This window comes from Malurus melanocephalus, unplaced genomic scaffold (genome assembly GCF_030028575.1).
Source record: "Malurus melanocephalus ecotype Western Australia unplaced genomic scaffold, MMel_1.1 scaffold_1453, whole genome shotgun sequence".
Classification (NCBI taxonomy): Eukaryota; Metazoa; Chordata; class Aves; order Passeriformes; family Maluridae; genus Malurus; species Malurus melanocephalus.
The window spans coordinates 20,899-33,392 of NW_026624685.1; the positions used below are offsets into that span (position 1 = coordinate 20,899).

The following is a 12,494-nucleotide window of genomic DNA, read 5'->3' on the forward strand; positions in this document are numbered from 1 at the left end:
GGGAAGGCAGTGGATATGTGGTCCGTGGGCTGTATCCTGGGCGAGCTCAGCGATGGRCAGCCGCTGTTCCCTGGCGAGAGCGAGATCGACCAACTCTTCACCATCCAGAAGGTTCTGGGCCCGCTGCCAGCCGAGCAGATGAAGCTCTTCTACAGCAACCCCCGCTTCCACGGCCTGCGGGTGAGCCAAAACTGTTCTTTTTTCTTATTTTGCTTCTTTACTTGTGTCCATTGCCGTGAAGGTTCTTTTCGTTCCCATTGTGCATTATCTACTGCGTGTGTTTCTATGTAATGTACGATAGGTACGTTATAAGGCATTGATAAGTCAAAGTAAAATTCTAATTACAGCAGAATTGAGTATTATAAAGAATTTGTTTTCCTGTTGAAAGTTTTTTAAAGGTGTTCTTTTTCATTGCTTTGGCATTATTCATAGGCAATTTGCTTCTTAAACCCAGTCTAACGTGGCAATGCCAGGTTTGCACTGTACAATTTAGTGGCAAAGTTGTCAGATCAGGTTRTGGAAAATTCAGGACTGCTGTCTTTGAGCTACTTGGTTGGGAAAATCTGAGCTCCAGATCCTCCTGTCATGGCAGAGGAGCTTTCTGCTCTTTGAATGCATTCCTCCTGGGAGTTTATGTAAGTCAAGAAGTAAAGCAAGAAACTCTACTGCTGACAGCATTGTTCCTTTCAAGGGTTTGCCAATACAACAACAGAGACTCACTAATGTGAATATCTGCTGAAACTGGGATATGCAATATGACAAAATACCAGAATCAATAAATGAATAATATCTCTGCTACTTTTAACAATACCTGGGCAGTGATTGTGCTCATGTTTCCTTGTAATTCAGTTTTGGTTTCGTTTCTTTATTAACGAACATTGCTTGGAAAGGTGAATTTATAATCTTGATAAATATTCTGAAATCATTTGTGCARGTCAAATAGAGACATCTGAAGGTTTTAGGAGACCTGATCTGTRCTAAAGATTCAAGATGGAGTTTTACTCAGAGAAAAGAGAAAATGTGAGAAGACAAAATAAGAAAGGGAGGGAGTGGGGGCCCAGTTGTGTTATAACGTGTTAAAAGTGGCCATAAATTTGGTTTAGTTGATGATGATGAGAAAAGAGTAGAGTTAAGGTGTTAAGGTCATTGTTTCAGGGACTAGGATAAGTAATGCCATCAAGTGTTTGTAGACCCTTCCAGAATGGAGGGTTTTATAACAGTTACTAGGCACGGATTTCTTGCAAGGTCCTATTTGTATTTCACCCTCTTTAGAACAGAGGGCTGGATGGGGTTTTTGTATGAGAGGTTTATAACCCCTTATCAGGAAAGCAGTGCTTTAAAAATTGTAAGCAAAATAAATGACTGCCTCTTCARTGTTATTTGACAGCACTTGTGGTTGTGCAGTGAAATCTTGTTTGGATAAATGCTCTGTGATGTCTGAAGATGAGAATGAAGTGTCTTTGTTTTGTACACAGTAATTCAAGAGGACAGCATGGCCCTGATGTGATCAGCACAGGTTCAGAGTTCTGAGTCTGTTCTCATCCTGGATCAAGGGTTTATTGCTTGGCTCAGACCTGGTCCTGCCTTCTTAGTCCTGGCTGCAAAGTCAGGATTCTGCTGATGTTGGCAGGGCCATATGGCTCCTCATAGAGTAAAGTCTGAATGATGGCTTAAACTTCAAAAATTACCGGTTTGGAATAYGATATTCATTAGTTAATTCATGGGAAAAAATTATCCCGTGCTATTAGACAACCTTGGAAGTGTATTTTTTCTGGAAGTAGCATAGTGCTTAAGAATAAAAGCTTTTCTGTGTCAGAACAGATAGTAGGTATGCTGTGATCAAACCAGTTACTCACAAGCTGTATCTGGTGCTGGGTGTTCACAAGATAGAAACTGGTCCATGATGTGGAATTTTTKAACCATATGCTTGGACTTTGGGAATTTCTACATTTCCCTGAGTGAATACTACCATACTGTAAAACAGGATTTAAAAAAGGCTTCAAGCACACCAGGATGGATTCAGATGCACATTTCRAACTTTCTCTGTTCTTTCTGCTCATATCCTCCATGGATACATAGATTACACAGTTTTCCTCACTCCTGATGTTTAAGGAGTATTTTGTACTCTCTCTTTAAATCTTTTGAGGAGGAAAAAATCCAGGCTATGTTGAAGACATAAGGAAATAAAATAATATGGGTTCAGAAATTACCAATAGTCTCATGACTTTATAGAAAAATCTGAGTGGCAGTGTAGAGTTGTGTATATTTGTTCTGCAAATAAGTTATGTGAAGGATCTGAACAATTCCAGTGAAAAGCCACTGCTGCTTTGCATGGCTTCAGCAGATTTTTGTGTTTCCCTAATTCTAGATAGAAAAGCTTCTTTATGATTCCATTTTACACAAAGACACGAGCATTTTACAATTTGTTTCATGTTAAAATTGGAGGAAGCASGGAAGCCTTGGTTTACCTAAGTTATTGTTTAAGACCAATATGTCAGACTTGGACTTAAAAAATTTCTCAGTTATTAGTAAACCACTTCAAAATAAAGCAAAGTCAAAAGAAAAGTACAGCGATTATTTGGAAATGCAAGTATTCAAATTAGTGTTCTTCCATTTTTCTTCAAAGTTCACATAATTTTTGAAMAATAATATTACAAATAGTGGATGCCCTGAGCAACGTGCACTGCTTTTCATGGTGTAAATGACTGCAGCAGTGACCCTGAAACTTCAACCTTTGGGCTTTTGCCTTTTTGCACTGAAAACATTTGGGAATTGTTTGTTAATGTTTGATATTTAATTGGTACTATATTTGCACTCTCATAGTCACTCAAAGCTATTTTTAACCTTCTGGTTTTTATATATGTTACTTATGTTAGTTCTGAATCTTATTTTAAACCTCCTGTCAGTCATAATGCCACAAAAAAAAAATCTAAGTTGATTATTTCTCACTTGAGAGAGGTTTCTTGGCTGTCCTGATAATCCAGAATTCTTTTTTTGGTTGACTAGATGCTTATCACACATCAAGAGTTATTTGTTTCATTACGTTTTATAGTTTTTRTAAACCACTTTTTCAGTGCTTATTATGCCCAGTTATTATGTGTTTTGATTCAGTGTGTAGTTTCTGTTATTTTAAACTTTGTATTCATGTATTGCCTTTTTTACATGATCAGTATATTTACACTGTATTTTTTTACAGTTTCCAGCAGTCAATCACCCACAGTCTTTAGAGAGAAGATACTTGGGAATTTTAAGTGGTGTATTGCTTGATCTTATGAAGGTAGGAAAATGTCTTTTATTTTCTGTCTGTAATATGTAGGAAAATATGTAAGTGGCTTTTTACCTTTGTTTCTTAATCCTAGAAGGACTTGGGAACGTCATTTTGAGGTGTTTTGGTATCACCATTGTTTGTAGRAAGGCTTGGTCTTTCCTAGGATCAGGAAAAGAACTCCTGCAGATGTCAGGAGAGTGTTCAATTTTAACTGATTTGATAAATAATGTGTGGCCCAAAAAACATCACCACGGTGCTTGCAGGGCTCTGCCATCCACACAGGGCACTGCGGGGTCAGTGCTCTGAGCTGTTTGGATCCTTCTCATCTCAGGTTTGGTACATCCTCGGGGTGTCAGGATAATCTGAGCTCTGCTGAGCTGAGCTCTGAACCCATCTCAGGTTTGGATAATCCTCAGGGTGTCAGGATAAGCTGAGCTCTGAACCCATCTCAGGTTTGGTACATCCTCGGGGTGTCAGACTGACCTGAGCTCTGCTGAGCTGAGCTCTGAACCCATCTCATGTTTGGCTAATCCTCAGGGTGTCAGACTGAGCTGAGCTCTGCTGAGCTGAGCTCTGAACCCGTCTTATGTTTGATACATCCTCGGGGTGTCAGGCTAAGCTGAGCTCTGCTATTCATTGTTGGGTGAGCACGAGGATGTGCACACTTGTCAAAGGTGACACACAGGATTTTGGGTTTTTATCCAAATTCTTAATCTGCTGTGCTGTCACCTCTGCACAGTGTGTGTGTTGGGTTACTCTTCAGTCCTGTTTGGAACAAGTCAGACAGTCACACATGGCCAAACTGGGCTGTGGACCTGAGGGATCTTCTGATGGGCAATCAGGAGGAGCTCATTCCCCACAAAAATACTGTGCTATGCATTTGTGTGTTGTTCCAGGAATAGAACATGCTCTGTCATCCTCACTACTGTGCTGTAAATCACTCCCAGGCTGAGCTGCAGTACAGCCCTCAATCAGTTCATTCCCAGTGAGATGAAGAAAGAAAGCCATAGGATCAAGAATTGGGTTTAGAATTGCAGAACCACTTGAGAATGAGAGGCAATGTGGGTGCATATGAGGTGTGGATGTGGCTGATCAGCTGTAAATGAATTGTGTGATCCCAAACCCATCTGCACCAGTTTTCATGGAAAGCAAACGTCCTCTGATTTGGGATATCCTTGGTGTTTACTTGCTTTTAGCAGTATTGCTGTAGCCAGCAGAAATCCTCCAGATTTGCTCTGCTCTGCATCAACACAAGCAGTCCACATCTCTTTGAACTCTGCCTTCTGAGGAGAGTCAGCATAGCTTTTATCTTGATTTCAGGAGTCTGCAGAATCAGATACCCAGTGCATGTAATTACTTGTTGTGGTATTTCTCCTGTTCTCTAATTCACAGAAACGTTTTTCCATAATTACCTGTAGTTCAAGCTCTAGTAGCACACATTGCACACAGAAATTTCCTGATCAGGCTGTTACATGTACTGCAGCAGACTGCAAYTGTACTATCATTGATATATGTGTAKATATCATWATATAYATATAACACATATTTATGTTTCATAAAGGGTAAGGCTGAGCCCTTCCATCTAAGTAGAATGTAGGTTTTGTAAATATTTATTTTATATCACATCCGATTTAATGGACCATTAAATTATTCTAGCAGTTTCATCTAATCCCAGAAACTCTGGAGTTTAAAAATTTATCCAAGTAATRTTCTTTATTTTGTTGGGTTTTTGTTTTTTGTTTTTTGGGGTTTTTTTTGCTGGTATAAATACAGATACTAACATTGAAACTTTGGGATTTGTTTTTCAAAGAACTTACTGAAGTTAGACCCTGCAGATAGATATTTGACAGAGCARTGTTTGAACCACCCTTCGTTTCAAACCCAAAGACTTTTGGATCGCTGTGGAAGTTCACCCTCACGCTCAGCTAAGAGAAAACCTTACCATGCAGACAGCAACACTTTATCCAACAGGTAAATGTGGCTTTGTCCCTGTTAGCACTGCCATTTGCTCTGCCAGTGAGGGATTTGTGCTGCAGGAAAAGCTGAGCACATGAGCTATGTTGTACACTTAGAACTACACAAGATGAAATTTTTGCTGAGTTTCTGCATCAGGCTGAATGCTTCTTGATAAAACAACCAAAGACAGTGTTGATGCCATTTCTACATGACAGTGAAAAATAAATGGGCTGATCCACCTTAAAAGATTGTTAGCCTTTTTCTTGAACAATAGGAATTTTGTGGCTTGGAAGATGCCCGAGATTCCARAGGAATGCTCTTTTCTTTGGAATGCTACCATTGCTGTGTATGTACAGATCTGTCCAAGATTTTGATATTTAAAAGTTGAAAGTTCACACAGAACTTTAGCAGCTGAATGTCCTGAAAATTGCATACACTGAYCAGATTCCAGACTGGAGATGAACAGAATTGTGTCTGCAGTTGCAGCTCTGCTCTGTTTGAACTCAGAGCAGGGGGTGATTGCTCAAAATCAAAATGATTGCGCAGTGACTCCTTTGCTGGACTCTGTAGTTTGAGTTTAGTTTTAATGCCTCAGTGAACGGGGTTTACTGGGGATAAAACACTTCAGGACAAAAAGCCTCTTGTTCTTCCTCTGGCAAAAGCTTTCCTGAAGGTCTCTTTCTGAACTATGCACACTTAGTGGCTTYTAATGCTGGCCATGCTTTTCTTTACCTCTTCCTGTAAAATTAAAAAAAAAAAAAACTCCTCTATTTTAAGACCTGGGATGATGATATTTGCAATCTATATTTTTTCAAAGATAGACCAAAAAGTTTTAGCTCTCTTTATAGGTGTGTGATAGAAGTTTTACCATTAGACATGTRGCATCAGAAAGAAAAACCTGGATGCATGGGAAACTTGTTTAAAAAGCTTGCCTAGTAAAAAAATCTCTGAGTTTTAAAAAAATATACTTCCTGTTAACTAAAAGATATTTTAACCTGGCAGTAAAGTTGTGAAGTTTTAGAAACTGTAATAAAATAGATTAGATCACTGAAGTGTTAATACAAAAATCCTAGGTATAAAAATGGCTGGCATTATCCAGTTATAATTAACAAGATCAGCAAAGGTACAGTGAGCTCTCATTTCACCCCTCAATAACATTTCTGAGGTGTGTCATAGGTTTGCTACAGAAATAAGTGAATTGCTACAGAAATAAGTGAATTGCTACAGAAATAAATGAATTGCTACAGAAATAAGTGAATTGCTCATGGCCTGCCCAGATCCATCAAAGCAAACAATTCAGCTGCAGCACTGCTCAGTCTTGGCTGGTTCGCAGTGCCAGCCTAAGTCCAGGAGCAGAACTGGTTTAGTGCCAGAAAACCTGAGATAATAAATCCGGGTCAGTGTTTGCAGAACCAACTGATGTGACAATCCTGTAATCCCAAACCAGAAATGAAGCAGAGCAGAGGTTCAGGACAGCTCTGCACCAGGTCAGACTGCAGCTTTGGGATGGGTTCCTGTGCCAAGAGCTGGGACAGTGCCAAGTTCCACAAAAGCTGGGRCTCTCCTGTGCTAGGCTTGGTTTGAGTTTGGTGTTTGGGGTTTGCTCAGGCTCATTCATCTGGATGTGTGTAAATGAACAATAACCTCTTTTCCCCTCCTTTCCTCTCCCCTCCCCTCCAAACCAGGAATGCACAGATAGCCTGGAGCACTGATTGTATCAGGGTGTTTGACAGTGCTGCCACTCTTGATTGTTCTGCCTTCCTTTGATATGCCAGGTGTAKTTAAGATTTTTTCGATTGATAAACAGCTAATTTTCATAATGTAATGCTTACCTTAGTGATGTATTCACATAGTATTCACATACATGCATAAATATGTAAATACATGTTGGAATTTCTAAGAGATTAGATTTGATATCTTCACTTTTTTTTTGTCAGCAAAATCATGAACCAAAGCTGAGTTTGCCATCAGAATRTAACCAGAAACAACAATGTACTAACACTGCAAATTTGTTATTTTAGTGGAGCTTTTGGTGTCTCACTTGGCAGTATTTGATCTTAGCACAGTTAAATTTTGTGGTTTTAAATGGCAGCTGAAATGAGTGCACTTTTTTKAAGTTATTAATACATGAATAAGTAATCTGGTATATTAATGGTTCTTTATGCATTTTAATATAGAAATCAAGCCAGCAAAAGTTCTGCTTTGCAGTCCCATCACAGATCAAACAGCAAGGATTTGACACTAGGGGCTGGCGGGCCGAGAGAAGAGGCTCTTGCAGCAAATGARAGTTTTTTAAATGGGAACCTTCCCGGACCTGCACCGAGTCCAATGCACGCCAAAAARCCCAGCCCCAGCCCTGGATCTGGCAACAAGGATATAGCCAATAACAACATGCCCCAYCTGCTCAGCCCAAAGGAGCCAAAGGCAAAAACAGAGTTTGATTTTAACGTGGACACCAAGAGCTCTGATGGCTCAGGCTCCAAGTACCTGAAGTCCAACAGCAGATCCCAGCAGAACCGGCACTCGTTCATGGAACCTTCCCAGAGCAAAACCGGGACCCTGCAGCCCGGGGACAAGCACAGCCGCCACAGCTACATCGACACCATCCCGCAGTCCTCCAAGAGCCCCTCGTACCGCACCAAATCCAAGAGCCACGGCGTTCTCAGTGACTCCAAATCGGTGGGGAACCTGGCCGAGGCCAGGGCGCAGGCTGCCGAGCCCAGCAGCAGCAGCAGCAGCAGCAGCAGGTATTTCCCATCCAGCTGCATGGAGCTCAGCTCTGCCAGCAGCCCCAGTGTCCCCCGGCACGGGGACAGCAGGACTCAGGTGCTGAGCCCGTCTGGGAGGAACAACCGCAGCGAGGGCACCCTGGACAGCCGCCGAGCCCCCGCCCGCCACTCCAAAACCATGGAGGAGCTCAAGCTGCCCGAGGCGGCCGATGGAAGCCATTCCCACTCCATGTCTGCCCCACACGAGTCCTTTTCCTATGGGCTGGGTTACACCAGCCCCTTTTCCTCCCAGCAGCGCCCTCAGAGACACTCGATGTATGTGAGCCGGGACAGAGTCCGCTCCAAGGGCTCCGAGGGTGGCTTGAGCGTAGGGCAAGGGATGGCAGCCAGAGCAAACAGCCTGCAACTGTTATCTCCACAGGTGCAGCACAAATCACTCACMCGCTCGCTGGGCTCCTCACGAGAGGACTGCACGGACGATTCCAACAGGGTCAGTCCAAAACGCAAAACTCTGCCTCTTGTGCAAGGCCCACCTTCCTCTTTTACTGTGTGTGGGTGAAGTGGCCTGCTTCTGTCTTCTGTTTGTTCCTTTGCTTTTATTTATTAAGCTGTCTTGTAAGCATGGGGATTTTTTTTTTCAGAAGGGCCAAATATTTCAAGGCACTTTTAAAAAATGGACTATAAATACCATTATCTTAAAGTACTGAAATGTGAGAACAGAAAAATTGTCTCTGAAGTTAAAAGTTTCATTAGTTCTTTTTAGTCCTCGGTTACACTGTCTGATGTCATATTTATTGCATCATTYTGCTTAATTAATTTTCTCATTTGTGTTTTTAGCTTTTCTTGTATGTATTTCCGTTAYGAATGCTAATGTTAATTTTTGAAGCATTTCAGTCACTTGTAGCAGGACATTATTGCTGAAATACCATCATTTACTAGAGAAATATCAAAGCTTGCAATATTTCTTTAGATTGATAAGATAAGTAAAATCTAGAATAATCCAGAGACCTCATGTCTGGTGAATGGACTCCTTGCAGGGTTTAATGTCAGCATTAATGGGGAGTTGAGGACAGGCTGGTTCTGGTGTTGATTTACATTCCCTACACAGCAGTTCTGGATTAGCTCATGTTTTACACATCAGATATGGAAAGATGTGTATTTATCCTCAGAGCTTTCAGTTCCTCTATTAACAAAATGGTGCAGGGACAAACACAAAAATGAGCGTTTGTTTTCTCTGTTCCTACTCCTGGGATAAACTGACTTCAGTTCAGATTTGTTGACAAACTGGAGGAAGTCACAGAGGTGCAAATATTATTTAAGGTCCAAAGATGATGGTTTCCTCTGAGAAACTGAAATACTCTGCTTAGTCCATCTGAGAAATCCATGCTCTGACCCAGCACGGGTCTACAAATACCATCAAAAGAAGAGTTTGAGCTGTGGTTGCCTCCTCAGTCCAATAGAGAAAAGGACATAATCTGCTTTTTCATATGTARCACATCTCCTTCATCCAACATTATGTGTATTCAAACACAGAAAATACCACAATAGGAGAAGGGCAATGGAATAACAATTTTTTAAAAGCYSCYKGRARGRRWTKSMRSMRSYYCMWTTYMAAAMYSKTTTTTTTTCAGTGTWCTTATTTATCTGTCACTCTCATTTCAGYCAAATTAAATGTTATGTATTCTTTAGCAGATTATTTGGAAGGGCAATAATATCAACATTCCAGTTTTTGATAAGAAAAGCTCATGCTGCTTCTATTCTTCAGTTCATTTTCTGCTTTGTGCAGCAGATAGTAATTTGAATAATTTTGGTTTTATTTCCACTATTTAGARGCCAGTTGCTTTTATTGGATCATTCATTGTCTTTGAAAATTGGTTGACAAATTCTTATTTTAATTGGAAAAATCGATGTGTGTCTTAATGCTCATGGTTTTGTTCATTTTCATTTGCTTTGGAAAGCCCATTCCTTCAAGATAAGAACTTGCCTTTATCTCTTATAACCAATATTTTTAAAACTTCAGCCTTCACTTAATGCTTTTAAATCTGTATTTTAACCATTCGAAATGGGGAAGGCAAACGACTCTTCTGAAATGGATGCTAAGTTTGTAAATTCACAGTGGTTTTTTATTGGTTTATACCACTTTCAGTAACAAATCAAAATTAAAATGTCAATCTTCTTATGCTTCAAAAAGGCATTTTCAAAAAGGAGTCAGTCTTTGGCTSCTTCCTGTTCTCCCTTTTCTACATTATGCATTTGGAATCAGAAAACTTCACTCCCCTCAGGATTAGTGAACTAAAAAACTCATTAACGATACGTGTTTTTGTAGATTTTTTACTGTTTCCATATTTATTTTTTCTGATCAGTTCTCCTGGTTTTCTTCCTCTGCTCATATTTTGTGAAGTTTCCTCACTTCCATGTTTCTAATTTCTCATTGATTTTCTATTGAGCTCTACTAGGTCTCTTTAAGAAAAACATCCTTTGTTTGCCAAGCTTTAAATCTTATCTTTTAAAAAAAATCAAGAAAAAGCTCCCATCCAGTTTTAATTTTAGTGCTTTATAAGTCTTAACACAGTAGTTTTGTTTCAAGGGTTTTTTTACATTTAAACTAAATGTACACAAAAAGGGTTAAGCAGAAGAAAATCAAATCCAAGTTGCCAGTTCTGTCTCATGTTTGACATTTAACTGCTGACAAATCAGAGCTATCTAATACAAGCAGCAATTCATTCAAATGCTTCAGCCTCTGGTGAATTTTGAGAGAATTCAGCTGGGATTTGAAGCATTGTTTCAGGTCTGGTCTTGGTTTCAAGGCTGGTTTTATCTGTGACAGTGGGACCAGATCTTCATTAGCAAAAGGCAAAGGAGATTTTGCAAATTATTCATACAGTGATTTGAAATCGCAGCTTTTCATTTTGGCTGGGTTTCTTTGTAGTGTGGGTTTTGTAGACAGCATTCAATTTTATGTGGTTGGTCCATGGTGAAGGAAAAATTGCAGCTTCTGATTTGTTCAAGAGGGATTTAAGTCATATTTGATGTCAAATGATGTGCATGAGGATGTTCCTAAGGGCTCCCCTAAACTTCTGCTTGGAAGTGCTGTATTCAGGAAAATAGAGTGAATTAGAGCTAATGATACTCCTTTTACTGTCCTGTCTGACTGAAGGACTTTACCTATAAATTCCTTAATTCAGACACTTGTTTTTATTTTGCATATAGTAAATTTTGTGACTGTTGATACCTCCAGGTAATGATGTTAAGAAATAAAAGATGATAAGAGATGATAGTGCTTTGGTGTTGCAATTATCAAAAATTAGAWGTGTTTCCTGTCTGCTTTTTAAAGTTTGCCAGTGGCAGAATGACCAGATTCCATCAGAAATTAATTCAGCCAGCCCCCAGTAAAAGATGCCTCCAGAGATGTTCCAGTTGCATTTCGTTCACATTGAAAATCTGAGGGTCTGGATCAGACTTATTTCTTTAAAGTTTCWACTTAGAGGCAAAATTTTATTAGTGCCATTTTTGTCATTTTGGAAAAAAAACAAACAAGCAGCAAAACCAAGTAATTATTGATTACGTAGTCTGTTATTTGGCAGTAAATAATATGGAAGGAAAATTGTATCGTGAATTTTGGAGCTTTCTTGCTTTATACAAAAACTGCAAATCAGTTTACATTCTTCCATTTTAAATAGTTTAATGTTCTTTTGTTTAGGGTGGAGCATATCATGATCCACACACAGAAGATGGAGCATCTACTAAGGAAAATAGAATTCTGTATAATGACCCTGTTCCAAGAAGAGTTGGCAGCTTTTACAGAGGTAATTTTATGGTGGATCTTTCAAATTTAATCAAGGATTTTAGCATGGAATATAAGTTAAGCAGTAGAAATTGATACAGAGAATTGACATGAAAAACTACCAAATTTTTTTTCAAGAAATAATTGTTCCTCCACTTTCAGAGGTTGAGTTTACCTTGCTAGGTTTGCTGGACTGTGTTGTACCATATTGTTTATTTGTAAATGATTTTAATTGAGAACTATATCCCCTGCAGTACCTTAAATCACAATATAATTTATCAGGGCAAAATGAACAAAATAATATTACCAAAGTAAGCAGTTAATTAGTATTTTTCCTTTGTGTTTTCAGTTTTTATGAATTATCTAAACACCTCTGTAACACACTGACATACTTTTTGAGCTGTTTCAGACACTGTGTTGGAAGTGTAATGCCAGTTTTTTATGGCTTGAAACCTATGGCAGTTCTTTTATTAAGATTTATTAAAGATCAGGGTTTCCAACAGGAAGCACACTCAGATAATTGCAGTTCAGAATAAATAATAAATAAATTTCTGTGTGGACACTCAGATTCTGTTCCAGTACACAAAGGTGGTGATTTCTGAGCAGCTGCCTCGTGGCTCAGCCTGGGGAATTGTTTGTAAAAGATGATAAAAGGCTCATTGCTGTCCTGCTTGTGGGGCTCCCCTGAACCTTACCCAGTCCCAATCAGCTGCAATTCCATCAGGACTCAGCTAATGACCTTAATTAGAGTCACAAA

General features: G+C 39.5%; 1 protein-coding gene across 1 annotated transcript in view; it reads left to right on the plus strand.

The window, feature by feature from the left end:
* CDKL5 (cyclin dependent kinase like 5) overlaps nt 1-12,052 on the plus strand; it is a gene marked incomplete at its 5' end in the record, with an annotated part of 29,896 nt that extends 17,844 nt beyond the window's left edge. The window contains 5 exons of the mRNA XM_057387951.1: nt 1-180; nt 3,197-3,277; nt 5,079-5,239; nt 7,402-8,443; nt 11,654-12,052. The exon at nt 1-180 is cut by the window's left edge and continues 10 nt beyond it. Coding sequence (XP_057243934.1) covers nt 1-180; nt 3,197-3,277; nt 5,079-5,239; nt 7,402-8,443; nt 11,654-11,833 — 1,644 coding nt within the window. The remainder of the gene's footprint in view (nt 181-3,196; nt 3,278-5,078; nt 5,240-7,401; nt 8,444-11,653) is intronic.
* Between the last annotated feature and the right edge of the window lie 442 nt (nt 12,053-12,494).